General features: G+C 35.4%; 1 protein-coding gene across 5 annotated transcripts in view; it reads left to right on the forward strand.

The window, feature by feature from the left end:
- Window positions 1-6,689: 6,689 nt before the first annotated feature.
- The window catches only part of Crtc (CREB-regulated transcription coactivator), a 208,639-nt gene continuing 191,441 nt past the window's right edge, over window positions 6,690-23,887 (forward strand). The window contains exon 1 of one of the 5 annotated variants that reach the window (XM_069815536.1): window positions 6,690-7,160. In XM_069815536.1, the coding sequence (XP_069671637.1) occupies window positions 7,047-7,160 (114 nt within the window). In that variant the 5' untranslated portion in view covers window positions 6,690-7,046. The remainder of the gene's footprint in view (window positions 7,161-23,887) is intronic. The other 4 variants (XM_069815535.1, XM_069815533.1, XM_069815534.1 and 1 more) reach the window with 4 other exon arrangements.

The following is a 23,887-nucleotide window of genomic DNA, read 5'->3' on the forward strand; positions in this document are numbered from 1 at the left end:
TGCAAGAGGTCAAATGACTTTATTGTCAAATGCCTGGCATTAGAAAACAACAACACCTTTACTGAAGAAGAAGAAAAAAGCCCTTCACTAATAGAGACTACAGTGAAAACTAAAAATTATTTCAGTAGGACAACTAATTCCATTAAATATTACTCTTGTTCTATGACAAAACAATGTAAACGTTATTTTAAAAAAATGTCAGCACAATCCTTTGTTTGTGCTAGGTAGTAGGAGACTAAATTATTTTTAGTCTTCTGTTTATAGAATGCAATGTTTGGAACACAAGTTTTTAAACATCTCAAAAACCTGCAGAAATGCCATGAATTGTAGTCTTAAAATATCAAAGGTGCTAAGTGGCCTTTTTTTTTTTTTGGCGAAATTGATAATTGCACACTCGTATGTGTTATGTACCATTTCAGGTTACATATCAATTGCAACAAGTGCCATGAGAATTCTAAGTAGTTCGTATGAATGTATAGACTAAATTTAGATTTAGGCACTTACCACATATGTAACAAAATGAAGGATGCATCAGAAAGAACAGATGGATTTCAAACTATCGATACTCAGTGAGGGAAGGGATAGAGTGGTTAGAACTGCGACTGTTAGGTCAGCGAGAGAATGCAGTTTCAGTTGAGAACATGGAGTGTCTTGTGTACGACGTGCATTCATCGCAGAGACATTTTTTTAAAAATGAAGAGTCTGTGATCACCACTCAGGACTCATTTCGAGATTGGACATCACACTAGGATTTCAACTCGGAATACAATTTTGCAGTGGGTGGCTTCATTTCGTACTACAGGTTCAACATTAAAGAATAAATCACCTGGACAACCATGGAGCGCGTGTATACTTGCAAATGTGGACACAGTAAGACAGTCGGTTGTCCGGACACCTCAACGATCAGCCTGCAAACATGCTACTGCACTGAGATTGTCCGACATTACAGTAAGACGCATTTTGCATTTAGACCTTAATTTTCACAATTTTTAAAGATGACAACTGTGCAACAACTTAATGCAGGAGATTGGAAGAACCATGTTGATTATTGTTGGCATATTATCACGAACGTGACTCCTACCACCATTCTTTTGACCAGTGACGAAGCTCATTTTTTTGCTGGATAACTTTCGGTGCTGGACCCCGGACTCATTTCACTGGCATTATCACCTTCATTTCATTCAGACGCTAAATAACCTAGATGTTGATACAGCGTCGTAAAATAACCCAATAAAATAAAATAAAAAAAACGAAGCCCATTTTCACCTCTCCAGCTGTGTCAATAAACAGAATTTTTGTTATTGGGTAGGAACCAATCCTAATGAATTGCAAAAGAAATCTCTTCACAGTGACAGAGTTACAGTTTGGTGTGCTGTAGCAGAATTTGGTGTTTGGGGGCCTTATTTTTTTTAGGATGACGACGGCCGAACAGTAACCATTACAGGTGCTCGTTACGTTAACAATTTTCCTGCAACCAAGTTTGAACAAGCTTACTGTTGAGGCTGAGGACATTTGGTTTCAACAAGATGGGACTACTCACTCCGTGTGTCAAACAATAAATCTCCTACAAGAGATCTTTCCAGGCACATCATCTCGCATTGTGGCGACATTCCTTGGCCTGCACGTTCGCCAGATCTCGCGCCCTGAGACTTCTTTCTTTGGGGCTATTGAGAGGCGAAAATTTTTAAACATCGACCACATACACTGGACGAACGAAAGACAGAGATTCGTAAAGAAATCGCGGCTATGATTGTGAAAGTGATGGCAAACTTCAGAAAACACCTCGTTGCCTGTATCGAAAGCCAAGGACATTATATGGATGATGTATTTCATAAATAAATTGCATGTATTGGTGAGTCCGTTGATAACAATACATTTTTGATTTGATGAATCCTTAAAATTTTCTTGCCCTGTGAAATCCATCCGTTTTTTCTGACGCACCCTGTATATTCGGAGAGTTTTTACAACTACGCCTTTGCTGCTTCATTTCATTTCACAAAGAACAGCTCACACTACTAACAAAACCTCTACACCCGATGGAAACAAAAGAAGCGCTACATATATACTAGATATTGAAAAATGCGTATAAATTCTATATTTACAACACTAAAGTATTGAAATTTATTTCATGTGTACCTTGTTAAATGAGAATATTATGCATATCTCAAAATTAAACGTAGGCACCTGTGGCTTCACCAATTTCCTCAAGCGACCAGTAATAGAATCTACACTCTTCTGGAGGAAGTCTCGTGAGGGCATTGATGATAATGCCCCGAATCCATGCTTCCAATTCTTTATTGTCTCTGGAAGGATTTTGACATTCCTTCCTTTCACTGCATGCCATCATCTCTGAACTAGAACAACGGAATTCCACACTTCATACCGTGCAGCAATCTGTGCTTGCTGGCAAATATACAGGTGATCGACCATCATTGCTATTGTTGCACGAACCACCTCTCACGGCTACCATCTGTATTACGGACGTGCAAAAGCTCAAACCCTATTTAATGATCTATATGTACACACTATTTTCATTATGGTTCCATCAATATTAAAAATTCTACAGCCAATTAATAATATCTAGTTTCCACCTGCACTGTATTAAATTCATAAAATATAACATTCTTGCAATGCTCAGAAATCTACGTTGCAATGAAACAATAGGGATACCTGTAATTGCTTTGGGTAGTGGACAACACCAAATGATGCAGTGTATCAATTACTAGAAAAGTGGAAAATCACTGAAAAAGGGCAAATGCTCTATTTTGATACAGTGGCAACAAACACAGGTCGTTTTCAAAGTGCTTGTGTGTTAGGTACTTTAACAGAAATTAGGGAGAGATATTCTCTATTTATTCCAGGAAAGTTGATCTAAAATAAATATGTTTTAGTTGACTCTAAAATACTGATGCTATGAAATGATCAGAAAGTCTAGAAGTAAATAGCAAAAACTTTATTTCTCAAGATTCAAGGACATTTTTTGAATGGTTTTCAGTAAATTCTGACTTCTTGGAAAAATATCCATCAGAATGGGAAAGTATCGAGCTTTTTCAGGAAGGGCAACATGTCACAAAATATTTTTAAGAACTGTAAATGATGCGGCAGAACAGAAAGTGAAACTGATGACAGACTACAACAAAAGAAGAAAAACATTTTATTCTGCAAACTTTGTCCAAATATCGGCATCAATATTCAGATGTGAAGAAATCAACTTCATTTAAGGACTTTTAAGAACAATAGAAGCATTAATGGTGAAGAATAACACAAAACAGTTATAAGTATTTCACTTCTGGTTGAATATAGAACTTCGGATTATGTATTACCTACTGTATATGTCTTTCTCGTGTTAAATTTTACCGTATCTGGTTAACATGTTTCAGCCTGTTATGGGCCATCTTTAGAACTGAGTTATTGAATTGAAACAGTTCTGAAGATGGCCCATAACAGGCTGAAACATGTTAACCAGATACGGTAAAATTTAACACGAGAAAGACGTATAATACATATTCCGAAGTGATATAGTGTTAAAAGTTGTGTAATCAAGATGTATGAATATAGAAACTTAAAGAAATGCTAAAAACTTTAATTCAAATGCGTCACGTCTTATTAGCCAATTCCTCCCCTTTTTTAGGGAATTATTTTATCATTAAGTGTAACAATTCTAGGGTGTGTCTTTAAATTTTTTCCACGTGGCTAAGCGCCAACCCAGTGTACACTGACGCTCAAAGGTATCTGACCTCACTAATCGATAGTGTTTGATAACTTGTTCGTGTAAGTGTCTCTTCTTTAATTATTATTTCTATGAATAGATGGCGAAGATAATAGTCAGTGTCGCCAATAGTACATAAATATACCCGCATTATTAAATTCAAAATTTCATCCCCCTCTAAACATTGCGTAAAAACGTTAGATTTAACGGGTAACCACTGATAATGTCAATTATGAGAATAATTTATACTTAATCTACATCCATATTCTCCCAAATACTTTTTTATCCGTCCTAAAAAATAGGTCATCTATTGAGAAATAGCGGAACTATTTCAAAGTTTGTCATTTTCTTATAACTTTGGTTCAGACTTATCCGTTGCTAGAAAGTTCGCTTACACGATCATAAAATCGTAGGTCAGATACCTTTGAACACCAGTGTACCCTCACTACATAATACAAAGCATACAAGACGGTGCTCAAAGAAACCAGGAACCAATATATGGCACAGGAGGAAACAGGCTCCTAACAGACGCAGAGAACGCTCCCTTCAAGGACCTAAGATGCAGAACATCACGTTTCTCGAGGGACATACCCATCCAAAAGTGGGAAGAACACTTCCGCGGTCTCCTCCCACAGACAGACACAAGAACAAATGCGTGACGGCAAAAACCCCCGAGCCACACATTGGAATTCGCAGTAGAAGAAATATGACGAAAGCTATCCGTACGACAAGAAACAACAAAGCAGTGGGACCAGATAATATCTGCAACAAGCATCTAAAAGCATCACTACATATACGGTACTCGCAGAAGCGTGGACAGGGCTATTCAATAAATGCATCTCAGCACCATACTAGAAAGATGGAGGACCTCCACTATGAAAGTGATGTACAAAGGGAAATATGACGTAGGTGATATGAATGCATTTAGAGGAATCACCTTAGAATGCACTTCTTTCAAGGTTTCCAGCAAACTCCTCACCAAGAGACTAACCAAGTTGACCGACAATAGGATACCAGAGGAACAATTCGGCTTCAGAGAAGGACGATCATTCCTCCAAGCTGTGCAATGCGTACTAAACGATGTATTCGAGGCACTCAAATGTCAGAAAGGAAGAATGATATGTACCTTTGTGAACTTCACAAAAGCCTTTGATCTTCTGGAAAATGGTACAAAAGCTAACCGATACCATAGGAGCCAAACACTATATCTCTACATTAATAAAAGATAGGCTATTATATCCACAAACTACATGCAAGTGAACGACAACCTGACAACATTCAAACCCATAAAACAAACCATCGATATCTTACCTTTAGTCCATTGTTCTTCAACCATGGACGACATCAAGGCTGTGTGAATGGAGAAGGTAAAAGTGTTCGTGTACGCGGACGACATGGCAATTCTCTCCGAATATTATGGATTTATTAATTTGTCCTACAGAATAATCTCTGTAATGTTGACAATTAATATTTGAGGATAAAAATTCGCTCCGGCGCCGGGGATCGAACCCGGGTCCTCGGTTCTACGTACGAAGCGCTCTGACCACTGAGCTACGCCGAATTCAATCCACAGCACCGGATCGAATCTTCCTCCTTCAGTGTTTCCCTTTGTGGCCTGACTCCAAGTTAGGCATATTATGTTGACGTATATGTCTAGTGTCAACTGCCATTATACTAGGAGCCCATTCAGTTGAGTGACTTATCTGGCCGGGATTCTACAGTTATGATGCATTACTAGCTATGAGAATATTATGGATTTATTAATTTGTTCTACAGAATAATGTCTGTAATGTTGACAATTTGGCGTAGCTCAGGGGTCAGAGCGCTTGGTAGTAGAACCAAGGACCCGGGCTCGATCCCCGGCGCTGGAGCGAATTTTTCTTCTCAAATATTAATTGTCAACATTACAGAGATTATTCTGTAGGACAAATTAAAAAAATCCATAATATTCTCATAGCCAGTAGTGCATCATAATTGCGGAATCCCGGCCAAATAAGTCACTCAACTGAGTGCGCTCCTAGTATAATGGCAGTTGACACTAGACATATACGACAACATAATATGCCTAACTTGGAGTCAAGCCACAAAGGGAAACACTGAAGGAGGAAGATTCGATCCGGTGCTGTGGATTGAATTCGGCGTAGCTCAGTGGTCAGAGCGCTTGGTACGTAGAACCAAGGACCCGGGTTCGATCCTCGGCGCCGGAGCGAATTTTTCTCCTCAAATATTAATTCTCTCCGAATCTCAAAGTCACCTCCAAGAAGCCTTTAACGATCTAGCGAAGTGGGCAACCGAAACTGGCCTGAGAATAAATAAAAACCTAAACGGTAACAAACATAAATATAATTTATAAATGCTATGTATTGATGCTGAAATACTGAATAGATATCGCAGTGAAATAGTGAAACACTTTCGTTAAAATTGACTGTGAATGAGTACCGATACTGAATTGTAAGTTTGTCATGAAAGTACTGGTAGTTGAAATGCAGATTTGTAGTTTTAGGGCCTATTATTTATTGTTATGGTAATAGCACTATTTTGAATAGGAAAAAAGTCTGCGAAAAATCAAATTCTACAGTGAGCCAAACATAATATGTTTTGTAACAACAAGAGCTTGGAAATGTGTAAGTTATTTTGTTGCTCCAGTTATGTGGGTACAAGTAAATATTGAACATCGAACCCTAAGCGTAATAGATCCATTCACGAAGGGCGGAAGAGAGGGGATGAAAAATGAGTAACCAGTTTATTGGAAAAAACTACTTTCCTGTGTACTACCATGTTGTACTGGTACTTCTTTAATTTTTATGTGAAATGTAAGAAATTGTGTATGTTCATTATACATGTATTATTAAACGTTACTGGTATAGTACGAGTTAATTATTTATTAACTGATTTTTAACATCCCTATAGAATCGCAGGGTGGAGCAATGAGTTTCCATATACATCCGCACGCTATATTTTATCACTTCGTATATCTGCGCATGCTGGTGTGTGATGTCATATATTATGTACTGTACATGTATACTGTATGGTTAGAAATAATATTATGTAACTCGTACTGCTACTTATAGCGTTCGACTTAGACTGATACTGTGAGATTAAGTGCATTGTGTCTCCAATAATTACGTGTGTGAACATTTCGTAATTATGTTAATTTCTAGTTGTGATTTCTGTAATTAAAGTCGTACAGACCTAAGGAAACATTTCCTGTAGTGGTTAAAGTGTTAGAGTGGGCCATGTTCATGAAACTGTACCAACAGATAGCGTGGAGATCTGTGTCAATAGGTTTTCATTGGCTATTTGCCTTGCCTTGCAAGTCAAAACTAAAGCAGCCATCATGGCGAACCCAAGAAAATTTAGTGAGAAGATTGCGTTACACAATCAGAAGCAAGCAGAAGAAACAGCTGCCTTCGAAAAGATCATGCGGGAAGTGTCAGATGCAACTAGTAAAGTAAGCAATGGCGACATTGATTGTTTTTAGGGCGCAAGTCATTGTTCTTGTCCTAACATAAACAAGCCACCAAGGAAACTAGCCTAAGTTTTTGCTTCAAGTTATATTTGTTTAAAAAATGTGGTATTAATTGGGTAGATGAACTAATGAACAATATTAATAGATGTATTGTATTTGAAGTCAATGGTCTCTATTATCTTGATTATATAGGTGACTTAATGTTCAAGTATTAATAAACCACGGAAATGACACCTGTGTGAGACCCATGTTTAGAGGAACTATTTATTTTAACTGCCCTGTTTGTTTTGATTTTATACATGTTCTTTTATTGCAATAATATAATTTTAAACATTATGTGATAATGGATATTAGTTTTTTTATATAGTTTTTATTTGTGTATCTGAGTTGTTGATAAACAGTAGTCAAGGTCAGGTATTTTGCTTTTGCCTGCTCAAGTTCAAGACTAAGGGAACTGAAAATATAACATTATTATTATATAGGAAGTCTGTTTGGCTCTGTTTTCTCTCGCTACAAACTTCTCTCGGGTTTTTGCTTCCAAATGGATAACTGTCATTTGTTGTCTAGATGACAGTTCGGATATTATGACTCTTATCAAGTTGTTCGCTAGGGCAATGACTTTGTATTAACAAATCACTTAGTTATTTCACATCCAAATATTATTTAAAGACTAACGTTTTAGGTAGCATAATAGAACAATTATTATAACTGAATTTAAACTTTAGCTCCTTATTTGGTTTATTTTTGTGTCTTCCAGGTAGACCTATGCACATAATATTGGTCAGCGGTTAAAGAATTAGGCAAATGAATAAAAGTGATGAATATAACTTAATGTGTAGCTTGAGTTTTAAATTACGTTTTTTATAAAGATAATTTGTAACGTACAGTTAATATCTCAAATGATAATTGTAGCCTATCTAAATTATACACTTTACGTAGTATGTCGTCGTACCTTTTAGTAAGGAATATGGTTTACCATTTTCTAAGCTGTTTGTTGATTGTTAAACATTAGCAAGGATAAGAAGCCTAAATGAATTGCTAATGACTTTAATTGCAAATGTGTTTACACAAAAACAATAGGCCTAACTTAATGCATTGATAGTGCAAGTATTTTACTTTGGGAAATAATTTTTTGTTGTGGACTATATTTAGGCCTATGTTATTAATTCTGACATTTCTTATTCTTTATTGAACAGTAGGCCTATAAATTTAGTCATCTTACTTTTGCACAATCATAATGTGTTGTAGTCCTTAAATTCACTGAAGCTTATTGCCAGTTTGTTATTAATGTTAATTAAAGATTATTATTGCCGATAATGTTCTTAATTTTAAATTCGTACCCATAAGATGCGACTTTTATATCCCTACTGTATTAGGACTAGTGTGAGTATATTTTATTTTGGGGGAGAAGAGATTCTGTCTGTGATACTAATTTTGAAATTCCTTTTTTTCTAATTTCTCCGTATAAAATTACATAGGCCTATCCAGTTATTTCATTTTCATAAATATGCCAAATTTCAGTCTCTCATATTGTCACAGGAACTTTGTCATTTTTTCGGTCCATTTCATTGAAGTATCTTTTTATATATTAATTACTGAAATTGCTGTATGGAATGTACTTAAATTAAAATACAACTGTTTATTTAGACCTTCATTACATGGGAGTTTAAAGTTAATTACTTTCGTGTGTGGAATATGTATATGTAATTTCCTGCTGCTTTTGTTTTACCATTCAAGATTAGCTATAAAAATATTTACTGTATTCTGTTGGATTTCGTGGGCACAAAGGTAACGAATATTTCGCAGTAGCATTATAAAGTTTAGTTCGGTTTAATACCTCACTGTATATAGGGCCTACAATGTTCAAATTATTAAGAGAATAGGCTATTTGGGGTTTTTATAGCATGCGAAACTGAAGGTTTTTTTGACGTAAAAATGGAAAAATGATCAAATTTTCAGAGGGAAGATAGTTTGGAATGTGAAGAATTCGTATAGGACGTCAGTTGACTTGAAAACATGTCAGAAGATAGGTGAAAATTGGATCGCTGTAGATAACCTAAAAGTGATTATTTAACACGTGAAATAAAGAGATGGAACACTTCAAAATATAAAGCGAAACTCGCATTTCACTTCACTTAGTATATAACAAAGCATACAACAAAGCCTAAACTAACCTAACCTGCCACAGATTCGTATATGCAAAGCATAGCTATCAAAAACCTAAACTAACCTAACTTAATCTCTTACAGGTTCGTATATATAAGACATACGAAAAGCCTAATCTATGCTAATCTAATCTAACCTAACCTGTCACAAATTCCTGCACCAGATAACTTAGAAAACTTCAAGTTGGAAATTTCAGCATCACGTGCTATAGAGAAAAGCAGAATATTTGATTAGATTTTCAGGTTTACATTTCTTCTTAAGCCTTGAAATTATTTGTGTATTTACATACATGAGAGTCCAGTAAGATATTGTAATAGAATTTTATGTGCAGAAAGATAAGTAGAAATAATTTTACTCAAAGTACATAGGATCTAGTAACAGTAAGTAAACAAAGTGCAAGTTAATATTATGAGAAATGTCAGGTTAAAATTAACACTTTTTGCATGAACAAATACTTTATTTTAAACTGAATAACGTTAAAAAGAAGAGATCATGGAAAGGAGGAAAGAAATAATGCCCCAGTGCACGGGAGGGTGCACTATTAGCTGAATGGCCAGCAGATCTGCTTCTCACACTGGAAACCTGGGTTAAAACCAGTTCAGGTCCGAGGGGAATTTGTGATTGACGAATACATTGTTGGGACAGATTTTTTCGGGGTATTCTTGTTGGCCGTATCACCATGACTTCCATTCACTATCATTGTCTCATTATCACTACTCCATGAGTTAGTTCTATCCAGGCTAATGTGTATTGTCATTATTTTAATTTAGGCATTTAAAAATTATAATCCATGTTCAGCTTTTGTTTTATAATATTTTGTTTGCGAGTATGATAATTTGGTAATTTCCGATAATTTTAATTATTAGGACTGAAACTTCCTTCATTTAAAGGCTGCCAGTATTGACAAAGTGTAACAGACATACATTTTGATTACACAACTTTTAACACTAATTAGCCTATATTACTCCGGGATATAAAGTATATATACGGTATATATATATATATATATATACTTTCACGTGTTAATTAGATTACCTTGTTGATTAGTTTCGGCCTGGGGCTCATCTTCAGAACTTAGTGGTCTTTGCACCTTCTGAATCAATTCCCTGTGGGGGTTCGTTTGTGTAGTGTAATGTGGAGTCAGATACAAAATACAGACACACAAAAACACATCCGCATCAAATCGTCAACACACGGCTCAATTTCAGAAAACACACACTATTTGACATCTATTGGAGGCCATGACTTGAGATATCATAGTTGGATATTGTCTATTGATTTAAATACCATATTATAAGAAAAAAATATTGGAAACTAAGTTTTTACTGCTTTCACATTTAGAAAATAACTTGTCACATATCTGTAAGTGTTAGTGACAAGAAGTCTTAGAGCTTTCTATGTTAATTTCGAATTTATTCATTTGGAGCTTATCGTGGTGGTTTACATCCAGCATAGTAACCAGGTATTTCTACATTAATTTAACGGATTTTTACGGTTTTATTAGATGGTGAAAGATAAGGAAACTCTTCCTTGTTATCTCCACTACAACTCCGACGATCTAAAAGACAGAGTATTAATGTTTTGCAATGGATGTAAGTTTTGGTTTCATGATGAATGTGTTGGCATATGTAGTGATGATATCACAGCACTTGGTGAAACTAATTCTCAGTGGTTAAGTTATGTTGTTCCTGCAGTTTACGAGTCGATAATCAAAATCTTTCCATTGCTGTTGCTGAATCTGTCTCATGCCCACTTTGTCCTGATGAAATCGGCAGATATTTCAAGGGTTTTAAAGGTCTGCGAATTGATTGGTCCAGAACCCATCCCAAAATACCATTTGTTAACGACTTTAACTCCTTGCGTCGGTACCTCACAAGATGACTTCAATTCGAAGCTAATTAATTGAAAGAAAAAACAAGTGTTTTGAAGAGAATTCTCAAAGGTGCAAGAATTTTCGCAGCAGATCGGCTATCTACAACAATTGACAAATGTATTTCTCAGAATACGGAAGAAAGTTGGCCAAATTTTTTACGTTTTTCGCCTATATTGCCCTTAAGGTCCCAGAGAAACATGGAAAGGAATCTCTTGTATCCGAGATTAAAGACAATTTAAGAGATTTTCAATTGATCTATCCTTCCAATAAGAGAAATACAAAATTCTTCCAGGTATGCTATATAGAAACAAAAGTGGCTGAAGGAGATATACGTGGAGCAGTTTGGATTCTTTCATCTGATTTAGGAGTAGCGGACTATACCCATGCTACGTATCAAGCTTTATTAGAAAAACACCCATCTCCTTGGAGACCGTCGTCCTTCCCTGATCCTCCAGACCCTAATGGTCAGTATTTGTCTAAGTTATACCTGAAGACACTATAAAGGCAGGATTGAAATACTTCCCACACGGTTCTGCTTCTGGAATAGACAGCATATGTCCGCAGCATCTTAAGAATCTTGTGTCTGTGTCAGCTGGTGATTCCGGAAAGAGATTACTTACATCTTTAACTAACCTCTGCAATTTCGTGTTGAGTGGGAAATTAAATCCAGAAATTTGCCCAGACTTCTATGGTGCATCATTGTTAGCAACTGACAAAAAGGATGGTGCGGTGCACCCCATAGCCATTGGCAACACCTTTCGAAGATTAGTAGCTAAATTAGCCTACATCAGTGTAAAAGAGGAAATTGGTGAATATTTTCGTTCACATCAACTTGGATTCGACATTCCACAAGGCTGTGAGGCTATTATTCATTCCGTGCATACATTTTTGAACAGATATGCGAACAGTAATAAGATTCTATTTAAAATCGACTTAAAATGCGTTTAATTGTATTGAGAGAGATGTTATATTGCATGCTATCAAAGATAAGCTTCCTCAGCTTTCTGCTTTCATTTGGCAGTCGTATAAGCATCCTTTACATTTATTTTTCGGTTCTGAAATTATGTCATCAACTGGCTGTCAACAAGGAGATACTGTTGGTCCAATGCTTTTCAGTCTTGCAGTACATCCAGTCATAACAGATCTGAAGAGTGTACTGAACCTCTTTTATTTGGATAGTGGAACTTTAGGTGGAGATCCTAATGTTGTTCTTGCTGACCTTCAGAATATAATTGATCTTTGTTCTAACATTGGATTGGAAATCAACTCAAATAAGTGCGAACTTTATTTCTGCTCTGAAAGGAATGAGGCAGTAGTATCTGCGGTGAATCGAGCGTTGAGCGACTTCCGCCGATTTTGGAAGACACCGATGCACTTGAACTGCCAACATAGAAAACAAAAAATCACACTCAATCGCTTTTACCTTCATCTTGACAGGATAATAAAAGCCTAAACTAACCTAACCTAAGTGCATCGGTATCAATTTCAAAATCGGCGGAAGTCGCTCAATGCTCGTTTAACCGTATCAGCTTTTCAAGCAGTTGCACCAGGTATTAAGATAATTTCCAAGTCTGATCTAACCATCCTTGGTTCTCCTGTTTTCTTGGAAGGAGTCGAAACTATTGCTGAACAGAAATTATTGGCTTTGAAAATGCTATTTGATCGTCTATTGTCTCTTAATCCTCACATGTCATATTTTCTTCTTAAAAACTGTTTCGTAATTCCTAAACTCACCTATTTCATGAGGACAACTCCATTGTGGCTGTTTCCAGTATTCCTCCAACAATCAGACGATATAATTCGACAATGTTTAGAAACTATTCTCAATACTACACTTGAGAACAGAAGTTGGACACAAGCTTGTCTTCCTATCAGACTTGTAGGTCTCGGTATTAGAAAACTCAGTGACATCTGTATACCGGCATTCTTGACTTCTGCATATGGAGTTTTCGATATCACCAAATCTATTTTCCCTTCATTCAGTGATGAGGTCGAAATCTGCTATTTACTGGAGGCTTTGGATATTTGGAATGATATATCCAGGATCTCTAATCTGCCAGCTCATTCAGACATCCAGAATTGTTGGGATGATAATATGTAATTATTATTAGGTACATCTTAGAATCTCTTGTAACATCTTGTACATCAGAAACAGACCAAGCTCGACATTTGGCTCTACAAGAAAAAGAAGCGGGTTCCTGACTACAAGCTCTACCTTCCCCAAATATTGGAACACTGATGGATAACAAATCTGTTAAGACTACAGTCGCTCTATGTCTTGGATGCAAAATCTGCCAATTACATAAATGTGTATGTGGGGAAGTTTTCGACACTTAAAGTCATCATGCTCTGAGTTGTGTCAAGAGTAAGGGACTTTTTTTTTAGACATTCAACAATTAACGACATAATCAAGAGAGCATTAACATCTTCTGGTATCCCTGCTATTTTAGAATCCACTGGGATTAGTTGCACGGATGGAAAGCGCCCTAATGGATTAACCTTGGTCCTATGGAGCAGAGGAAAATCGCTAATGTGGGATACGACATGCATGGATACCTTAGCACCATTGCACTTGCCGTCAGCTTCTAAAATCGCAAGCTCTGCAGAAGAATTGCATAAATATGTACATCTAGTTGACAATTACATCTTCATCATCTTTGCTGTTGAAACAATAAGCTCCTGGTGTAAAGAAGCAAAAGACCTGGTTTCCGAAATTGGTAGAAGTTTGGTGACTGTTACTGGAGACCCTCACTGCACCAATTGTCTACGGAAACGAATAGGAATAGCCATCCAATGTGGAAACACAGACACCGCTTCTCTGGATGAAATTTTTTAAATTTGAATATCTGGTGTGATTGCAGTTTTTCTTTACTAATTTTTATGTTCTTTAAATAATGATATAATTTTGTAGACAATGTCACTAATATAATTAAATTATTTGAACTTGCGTTTGATAGTAGGTAGTTAAAAGTGTGACAGTCATGTATAAGTCAAAGAAAATATCTTCACAAGCTATATTACATTCAATTTAATTAATTTTAGTAAGACAGAACAATTAAATATATACTGATAAACAACTGTGAGAATGTTAAGATCTTTGAGTAAAGGGCGACAGTGTGCTACATAAGAGGAACTGGAAACAATACGTATGACCTTTTGAAGAATAAAAATTTTGTCAACATTGGCACTATTGCTCCAAATGTGTGTACTACCATAAGTTATACTATGGAAGAAAGCAAAATAACGTTGTTGAAGATATTCTTTTGATACTTTAGATTTTAGATGACATAATAAATATAAAACACGAGATAATCTATTACACACATCATTAACATGTCCATCCCAGGTCAGTTTAGTGTCCAATAATTCAAAGTAGCTTAACTTCTGTCACAAGTTCAACAGGTACATGCTTCAAAGTAAATAATAAATGTTGAGTTTTATTACTATTAAGTTTAAATCTATTAGACCGAAACCAGATAGCTGCATTATGTAAAGAAGTTTCCAGGAAAAGGTTTAAATCGTCAATGTTATGCATAGAGGAAAACTGGGACATATCAGGAAACAAAATTGAATCACAGTTAAGATTAAAAGGTATATCATTAATCATAATCAGGAAAAAGCAATGGGCCAATAACCGAACCTTGAGGAACACCAATATCAATATTAGCTATATTACGAGGTGTGATCATTAAATTCTGATACTGTGTCTGTTGTGGGCAAAGGGATCACGTGATTGACACGTTCACACAGCAGTGCTACTAGACGACTTTGAAGAGATGTGACACAAAGTTTCAAAGCGCTATCTTTCTTGAGACCTATGTTACACAGGTTTTGTTAGCACGTGCATCTGCACATTTGCGAAATCACAGTGGAGTCAAAACTGGAGTAGATTGCCAACATCAAATTCTTCGGGAAATCGGCAACTGAAACCTATGGAAAGTTAAGTAAGCATACGGGAATGAAGCAGTGAATCAGGCGAGGTGTTTTGAGTGGCATTTGCGTTTCAGAAATGGAAGAACATTGCTGGAGGACGACGAGAGGCCAGGCTGATCACACTGTCGAAAATGTCGAAAAAATTCGACAAATTGTGCATAATGATACGTCCATTTTGAACATGAACAACCACAACTCTGGACAGAGAACAAATGGATGCTCCATGACGACAATGCACCAGCTCACAGAGCTCTTGCAGCACGCCAGTTTTGCATCTGTAATAAGATGATCTTCGTTCCTCATCCCCCGTATTCATCATATTTGGTTCCCTGCGACTTTTTTTTGTTTCTAGAGATTTGCAAGCTTTTGCTCATTGTTACTACAATAATTTAATTTTTCCGTGTAGTAGTCCTCATATTTATTATTTAAATTTAGTGTCATACCTTTTTAAAATTATTTTCATTTCCAATGTTTTGAAAATATTTGTCTTAAATTATTGGAAATTAAAGGTATGTAAGAAATGGACAACATTTAGACAGTTATTCTTTATTATTCATATACCATTGTGAACCCCCAATTTAATAACACACGAGCTGCCACTGACTTGTTCACATTAAAGATAACTGACAGTGCCAGTGTGTCACAATTTTTCAGAAGTTTTGAAAGAGCTGTTTGTAATTGAAAATATTGATTGTTAGTAGCAACAGATATGTAGATAGCAAAGATGTGTTGTAATGTGCCTGTGTGTACTCACCCACGCCTTGTATTAGCGCCTAGAGTGCCTAGCTGCTCCTCAGCCAGGTAACAGGCATTTGCTACTGGGTCATTCCATGGTGACTAACGTAACAAACTGAAATGTCTGAAATGTTCATTCAAGAGATAAGGGATTATATATACACCGATTTTATAAAGGATAAACACTTTTAACTGTTTAATAACAATCTATGAATATAGTTCAAGCTATAGACACAGTCAACAATGCGGAAAAAAAAATTAATTTAATTTAACTTAACCATTTTATTAATATGTCAAATATAACATTTTATGCCATGCTTATTACAGTGGAAAAGTTCAGTAACAAAAAGATAATGGTGTATATTGTTGAAATTAGTACTGACTTTTTCAGTAATGAATTTAATACCTAGACTTAAAACATGAAGCAAATTATAAGACAATAAAAAAAATATATTCTGACTTAGGTGTTGTGACTAATGTAACATCTGCACTGCACTCTGAAATAACACTTAAAATGTATCGTAAGATCATTTAATATGCTATAAATTACTTTTCTAAATGATAGAAAATGACTGAAGACAAATAACACAACAAAAATGCATAATACCTATTTAAATTTCATCAATAAATATAAAATAACGTCTGCAACTATTGGAAGATTCACTTTTTTTTATAATGTTTTCTTCTTTATAAAATAATGTATCCTTTGACTGAGTCCACTTGAAATACGTTTTACAGCCAATCCTCACTAAAACCCTCACTTCCTTCTGGATAAGATCAGTTATTATTGTGTCTTCATGTGGATAGTGCTTGCTTTCATACGACATAACATACCAATCACCCAATATCAGTGTACCAAGCAAGCTGGTTGTTGTACAATAATTTTTCATTGAAGCTTCCAAGTTGTCCAAGGTATGTTAATGACAAATAATATCTGAATTCTAAAAATAGCCTATATTGAATATGTACTGGTGCTTTATAGGTTTAGAAAAGCATTCAATTCAATTAATAGGGAAATGCTCTGGTATAAAATGGAAAAAGTAGGTAATAACTTAATACTAAATTTTTAGGGATCTTTGTGAGCTATATTTATTATATGCGAGTTATATTTATGTTTATTAAATAATATTAATACTGACTTAAGGTATTTCTTTAAAATTGTGTTATCAAAGAAAGGTAGCATGTATTTACATACTTGGCATCTAGTCGTCATAATATGAAATATTATGTACTGTAAATAGATGAAAGATTGAGCAGCAGTACCAATTTCGCACTGAAATAAGGATGAAAAATTGGTGTGAAAGTGGTGGCACATAGAGAAAGAGAAAGCGAGTTTCTGTAATGTCTGGTATCAGTGACAGGTTAGGTGTGGTTAGTTGAGATTTGGTTAGCCTTCTAGGATATATACGCATTTTGGTTGATAGGTGGTTATGAACAGATATCCACCTTCCTTTAGTAACGAAATTGTAAAGAATTACACTGACTTAAATGTAGAATCATGCAAATAATTGAAGCAGGATTTTCTTTTAGATAACGAGATTCCTATTACGGTAATAAAATTAGGACTACTGTCTTTCTTATCTTCTGTATCAACGTAACATTTCGACCTATATTGAGTAGCTAATTATAATGCTTAACATTTACTATTATTGTTACAACTTTTTAATAATAGGCATGTTATATTTTTAATTCAAATATAACTTTATGTGTCTACTTGAAAGAATGAATGTAAGAGAAAGTCTTATCTCTGACAGCTGAAATAAATATTATTAATATTAACCATCCAACTCAAATGTCGAAGAAAATTACAATTTTTGACTAGCACACCAAGTATTGTTCACTAAGCCCACAACTTAGGTCTACATTGGTCACGCAGTTAAGGTTACATTAGTCACGCATCTGAAGTTAGGTTAGTCACAGCTTTTTTAGTAGAATTCACGCGAAATTTTCGAAGCAAGTTTCATTAACAGAGTTGTTCTTTCTGCTATTGGTCTAACTTTTATAGACTTCATTTTTCAATTTCACTTTTACTTTTTTCGAAAATTGGAAAAATTTCAGTTTTTCATGACTAATGTAACATCCATTGCCACTACCTGTTTTCAAAAGCATAACATGGGTTATATGTGCTCCATAAATGTTGAAAATATGCTTTATGCTCGACCATGCCGAAATGTACTAATTATACATCTGGTAGCAGTCCTTTAATGCATGTCATTAAAGTACACCTACTCATTAAAGTACAGGTCTTCAGCCAATGATAACTCAGCTTACATGTGTTCAGCCAATGACAAGTCAGCTTTGTACCGTTATAAAACCGCAAGTATCGATTATTCTCGGATATGCAATCGAAAGAGAATTAGCGAAAAGTCACGGAGGCTGGAAATTCAATACTGTCGCAGAAGGTTATGTTCTGTTACCATAATAATTAGCGTTAATTGTAAATAATATTCAAATAAATTCAATTTGTCATCTCGTTTTTCAATGTCGAATTCAATAATCAAGGTTATAATATTATAATATTATCAAGTTTAACGGGACTACGTCAAGGTCAATGACATTATTGTTCCTCAGAAAAAATCAATACTTTCGCTTCTGCGCACATCTCACAATTCACGACCTAGAACAAGGTCACTTCCGATCTTGTCAGATACAAATAAAATGTATACATCTGAATACCGGTAATTTCAAGTTAGAAATATGGTCGAGCATAAAAAGTCGTATGAAACTCGCCTATAATGGTAATTAAGAAGCTCGTATGAAAATTATGAAACTTGCTTGCGCTCGTTTCATAAATATCCATACTAGATTCTTAATTACTATCATTATAGGCTCGTTGCATAATGTACTATTATGCTCTCAATGACATCCATATTATATGATAAATTTCAAGTTACAATAAGTGTATAATGTTTAGCTCCCTTTTTCATGACCTAAAATGATGCAAAAATATTACTATTTCTTCCTTTCGTAGTCAACATGTTTCATTGTCGATTAGTATGAAAATGACAGTCTTAAATAAATCAATGTTGTCAAGTTCAGATTTTTCAATAATTTAATTTTAAAATTATATATAACATGTTACCAATGCAGAAAGATGAAAAAAAAAAAAAAAGCAAAATGTTGCGAAATCATGGAATGACCCTGCCGCGGTTCTCAATAAATGTTCCTATCCGTATAATTAAGAAAATGGAAACAATTTGCACAAAAAGCTTCATCACAGTAAGTGGTGTGTGATTTTAAGATTTAAGCTGAAAAATAATTTTGGCTTTCAAGTGAAATTCCCCACTTTTTTTTTAATAGTAAAGATCCAGTATATACAATCTATATATAAACTCGAAAAGATACAAATTTATCTTTTACGTGAATGTGAGACACGAACAGTAAAGAAATTACAAGAAGGAATGTAAGCCATAGAAATTAATTGTTATTATGTGCGCACAAACGAAGTGAAAAATTATGGTAGAATTAGGAACTTGGCACATTTATCAGTAAACTGAAGAGACATGTTGAAGATTAGTGAAAGAATTCTCTGATCTGTGAAATGCACATTGGCATTTACTTCTAGTATACAGTCCTTCCCTGTACCATGTATTTATTTTATTTTCCTTCTTTGTTCCTTTCTTTTTATATAATTCTGTCTTGTAATCCTCATATGATCTTTTCTTTTTAGAAACAATTTATCCATTTGCGCGATTTCATTGCCTAAGACTAAAACATATTTCTGCTCTCTGTGTTAACATATATAATAGTGATGTGAGGTGCATTTCACATAAACACTTGTGCAGTATTGGTAGAAGGTCAGAAAAGTATCACTGGAGTTCCATTTGCATATTTTAGCAATGGAAAATTCAATACCCATAATGTGTACATAAGCACATAAGAAGTAGAAGAAAATGTTGGTTGTATACTGGAATGGCCCAAGTTCAATCTTTTATTGGGTATTTTTCCTTATTGTGGAAATAAAATTTGTACTGGGGAAAAATTAATGATAGATCTCTTCCTTGTAGCTAGTCTATTCAGGAAGTTCAACAGGATGTGATTCACTGTGCTTATTGTTTATAGAAGATATTAACGTCTCTCTGAATTTGTATGTCTTAAGGTTTTTCCTTAAATTTTTCAGATGCATGACTGACGTCTTATTATTGCCTTCCCCATTAGAGGGAAAACAAATCCATAATTTCTCTTGATTTTCCACTGTATGTTCAAGACATATTCCTCATCTGTTTTCGTGAAATGTTCCAACTTAACCCAGAATTTATTTTGATTAAAAGTTGCTTAATAGAAATTTCTGGGAAAAGTAACAAATTTGTTACTATTGATATATTATTTTAATTGCGTGCTGTTAAATTAGCCCTGATTCAGTTCTTGGTGTGGGCCATGGAAGAGATTTATCTTCCATTCCTGGAATTGGGTGTTCGTCTCTTGTCATGTGCTGTCCTCTGTTGTCTTAGTAGCCCTGCCCATGCTGATTACACGACTAGGCAGGCCCTCAATGTGCGCTTGTCAAGTGTTGGTCCATAGCTGTATAGCCTTCCCAACACCACAGTGGCTTCTAAGTCAGTAGAAAAGGAGGAGGTTAACTAGAACAAAAAGAAAGAAGGACTCTTTAAGTTACTTCAGTTGTACATTTGAACTTTTGTTACCAGTACACAAAAAATTCAGTCTCCACTTATTTGAACTTGATTGAACACTGAAATATGTACACTGAATCGAATCTTGATGCAATCTCGTGAATTTTCTCAATTGATCTAATTCTTCCAGCCACACAATGGCCCTGATGTTGACTCAGCCTCTACCAGAAATGCTAGCACGTTCGTCTTCCATCCAGGTAGTCTGAGTTTGATCTCTGGCCAGATTGTAATGGAATTTGTGGGGGTCAGTGGTACTCCCATGTCCCTCTATCATTCCACCATACCTTTCCATATTTCCTTACTTCATCTGTCATCTGTACTAGTTAAAAATGACTTGGGTGAAGTCTTTGGGTAGTGCAAATTTTTTATGTCGATATTGCAAGAACTTGGGATTCTGGGTCTTGGGGCTTATTGTTTTTGGATGGGATCTGGCTCTGGCAGGGCTAAGACAGGATGATCCACCTGTCAGAATCGGATTCAGGAATGTCACCTGTCGGTCTTGGACAGTCATCGCATATATAGGGTGCACAGTGGGCCGAAGTAAGTGTAAGTGCAGGACCCATTCTTGGTCTAGCTCTCGAAAAGCGAAGTCAAGCCAAGCCAAACAGAAATGAGTACCGGGTACCAAGTATATTTCCTTGGAGGTAAAGAAGCCATTACATAGGAGAGCCAACTGCTATTCAGTGCTGATAATCTCGTGAGGTGGAAACCTTAACAAATTCACCACCTTAAGTGCCTCCTGGGCCCTGTAATGGGATAGGTTTGCTTTGTTTTTGTTAGTGTGTGCAAATATATTGTGTTAAGCTATTTTCTGCTTTTGAAGGGACATTTGATTGTCTTTTAGTTCCTGTGAAGATATACGACATATGATATTTGAGTGGATGTAAATAATACCTCTACTTCAGCCTGAGCAGTGGTTCCCAAAGTGGGGGGTCGCGACTCCCTAAGAACCGGGGGGGTGGAGGGTCGCGAGATGATTTGCAAAATAATACAAAAACGTCTGATGAACATACATTTATTTTGTATTTAGAAACACAAACATAAACAATGCTTAACATAAAAATAAAAATAAAAAATAAATATTTCGGTAGTTGTAAAGTAAAAAATAATTAATGTGATAAATGTGCTGTTTTTCAGAAAGTAGATTTTCAAATCTGGACCACGTATTAGATACACACACAGTGATATCATTTTCAAGTTCAAGGAGATTTATCACTGTCGTTTTAATGGCAACCATATATGATACATTTATTTTGCATAAATATGATGTTGCAAATGTTATAAAAAATTTAAGAAATATTTTGCAAGCTCGAGGTATTATTTTCATACAAAACTTGTCTATTATCTGTGAAAAAAAAAGCTATAGTTTCAACATTTCATCAGGAGATACGTATTTCAATGAATTTTTCCCTTTAAGTTTTTATTTTTTTATTTATTTTTTATTTCAGCCATTTGAACGCAACTGTCTAAAAGCTGATTCAGTATCCATCTGTGGCTGTCGTAATTGTTTCGAGTTTCTTTCGGAAAATACTCAAAAAGCTGTTGTTTAAAATCGTACTTGCGGTGGTATCCATAGATTTTGAGTAAAATTATACATGCATGCATGCATACATACATACATATATACATACATACATATATACATACGAAATATGAAAAGCCTGAAATCCCATAAGGGCAACAGCCTCCTACAGTAGTGTAGGGTGAACTGAATGTCTACTATGCTTGGGGAGCCAGTCCAATAGAGCTTACACTATACACTTACAAACTAAACACATAAGCAAACTATACAAACTAAACACACAAAACTATATAGATTAAACAGATAAATTATACATACTAAACATACTCAAACTATATACATACACACAATTATAGTTGTTTATAGGGATTTGTATTTTTTGAATGGGGTGAAGAACCTGTAGGTGAGGGGAAGGGGGTCGCAAATACAAATCTCGCCCAAAAGTGGGTTGCTCAATCAGAAAGTTTGGGAATCACTGGCCCAGAGAATTGCAGAATCACTTGTTGCGCATTTATAGTTTACATTCGTGTATAGAATGAAGTATATTTTTCATTCAATTAGCAAGTCAACTGAGATTAAGTGAGATGTGTTGCTTCTGTATGTGCCTTTCATGATGATTAATTTGGAGTAATTTTGTATAGACTTGAAGCAGACATTTTAGTTTATTCCATGTCATGTTTACTTGGTCTTTTTATATTTATTAGTAATCAGTTTGAACTTAGACTCTTAAATTGGTCTCATTCACACAGTAATACTAGACTGATATTTAAATTGTGTTTATGCAAAATTCATTCTTTAATTTTGATGACTTTTTTTTTTTTGTTTTGCAGTCATGGACATTTTTTCTAATGTTTCGAAACTGCATGCAGGTTTCATCCTCGAGTTAGTGTTGCTTCAGAGCTGAAAGAGTTGCTAATTCTGTGTTACCTTTATGCATGGCTATCTCAGATAATGGACCTAACAGAGTAGAAAAACCTCTGAGATATTTGTGACACTACCCTGGGGATGGACCTTAAAGCTCAGGGAGAAACGTTGTAGAGATCAAAATCTCAATCTTCATTACAACCTAGTCACCATGGGAGTGAAATCTCGTGTCACATGTAACTTATTTGTAACATTATTGTAACAGTAAAAGTTAAAAAAAATTATCCCCTGATTTCAACAAAAACGGACATTTTGACACATTTGAAATATTTTTACAATAATATGTGTGTGACTACTTCATTGAATATTGTGCACATTGTAACTCAGTAATCAATATAAGCCTATGCTTTATATTTAATATTTATACAAAGGTTGGATAAAAAGTAATGGCAAGAGTTCGATAATTCTGATATGGTTTTATTCACAAGGGTACAACATTTATGTACCTTCAATATAGTCGCCCCCCTTATTCATCACTTTTTGCCAAATGTTTGGAAGGCATCGTATACCATCAGCGCATCCATGTTTGTTGATGTTCCGTATTGACTGCCCTATAGTACGAATAAGTTCATCTCTGGTATTGTACCGGATCCCTCACAGTGTTTCTTTCACTTTGGCGAAGAGATAGTAATCTCATGGACTCGTATTGGATGACTATGGTGGATGTTACAGAATCTTCCATTGCCAGTGGTGTAAAAGGTCCTTAACAGCAACAGCGGTGTGACTCTTGCGTTGTCATGAAGAATGATGGGGTTCTGTACCACCAAGTGTCGTCGTTTTCTCCTGAGTGCTGGACGAAGATGGTAGTGATTCACACAGTCCCTGAAAATATTCTTGTGCACTACGACCTCTTGCCACTTCAATTTTGATGCAGGAACGTTGCTCTAGTTTTGTAAACATGGTCTTAGGGCACTCGCACTATCCC

Source organism: Periplaneta americana, chromosome 17, assembly GCF_040183065.1.
Source record: "Periplaneta americana isolate PAMFEO1 chromosome 17, P.americana_PAMFEO1_priV1, whole genome shotgun sequence".
In the NCBI taxonomy this organism is placed as follows: Eukaryota; Metazoa; Arthropoda; class Insecta; order Blattodea; family Blattidae; genus Periplaneta; species Periplaneta americana.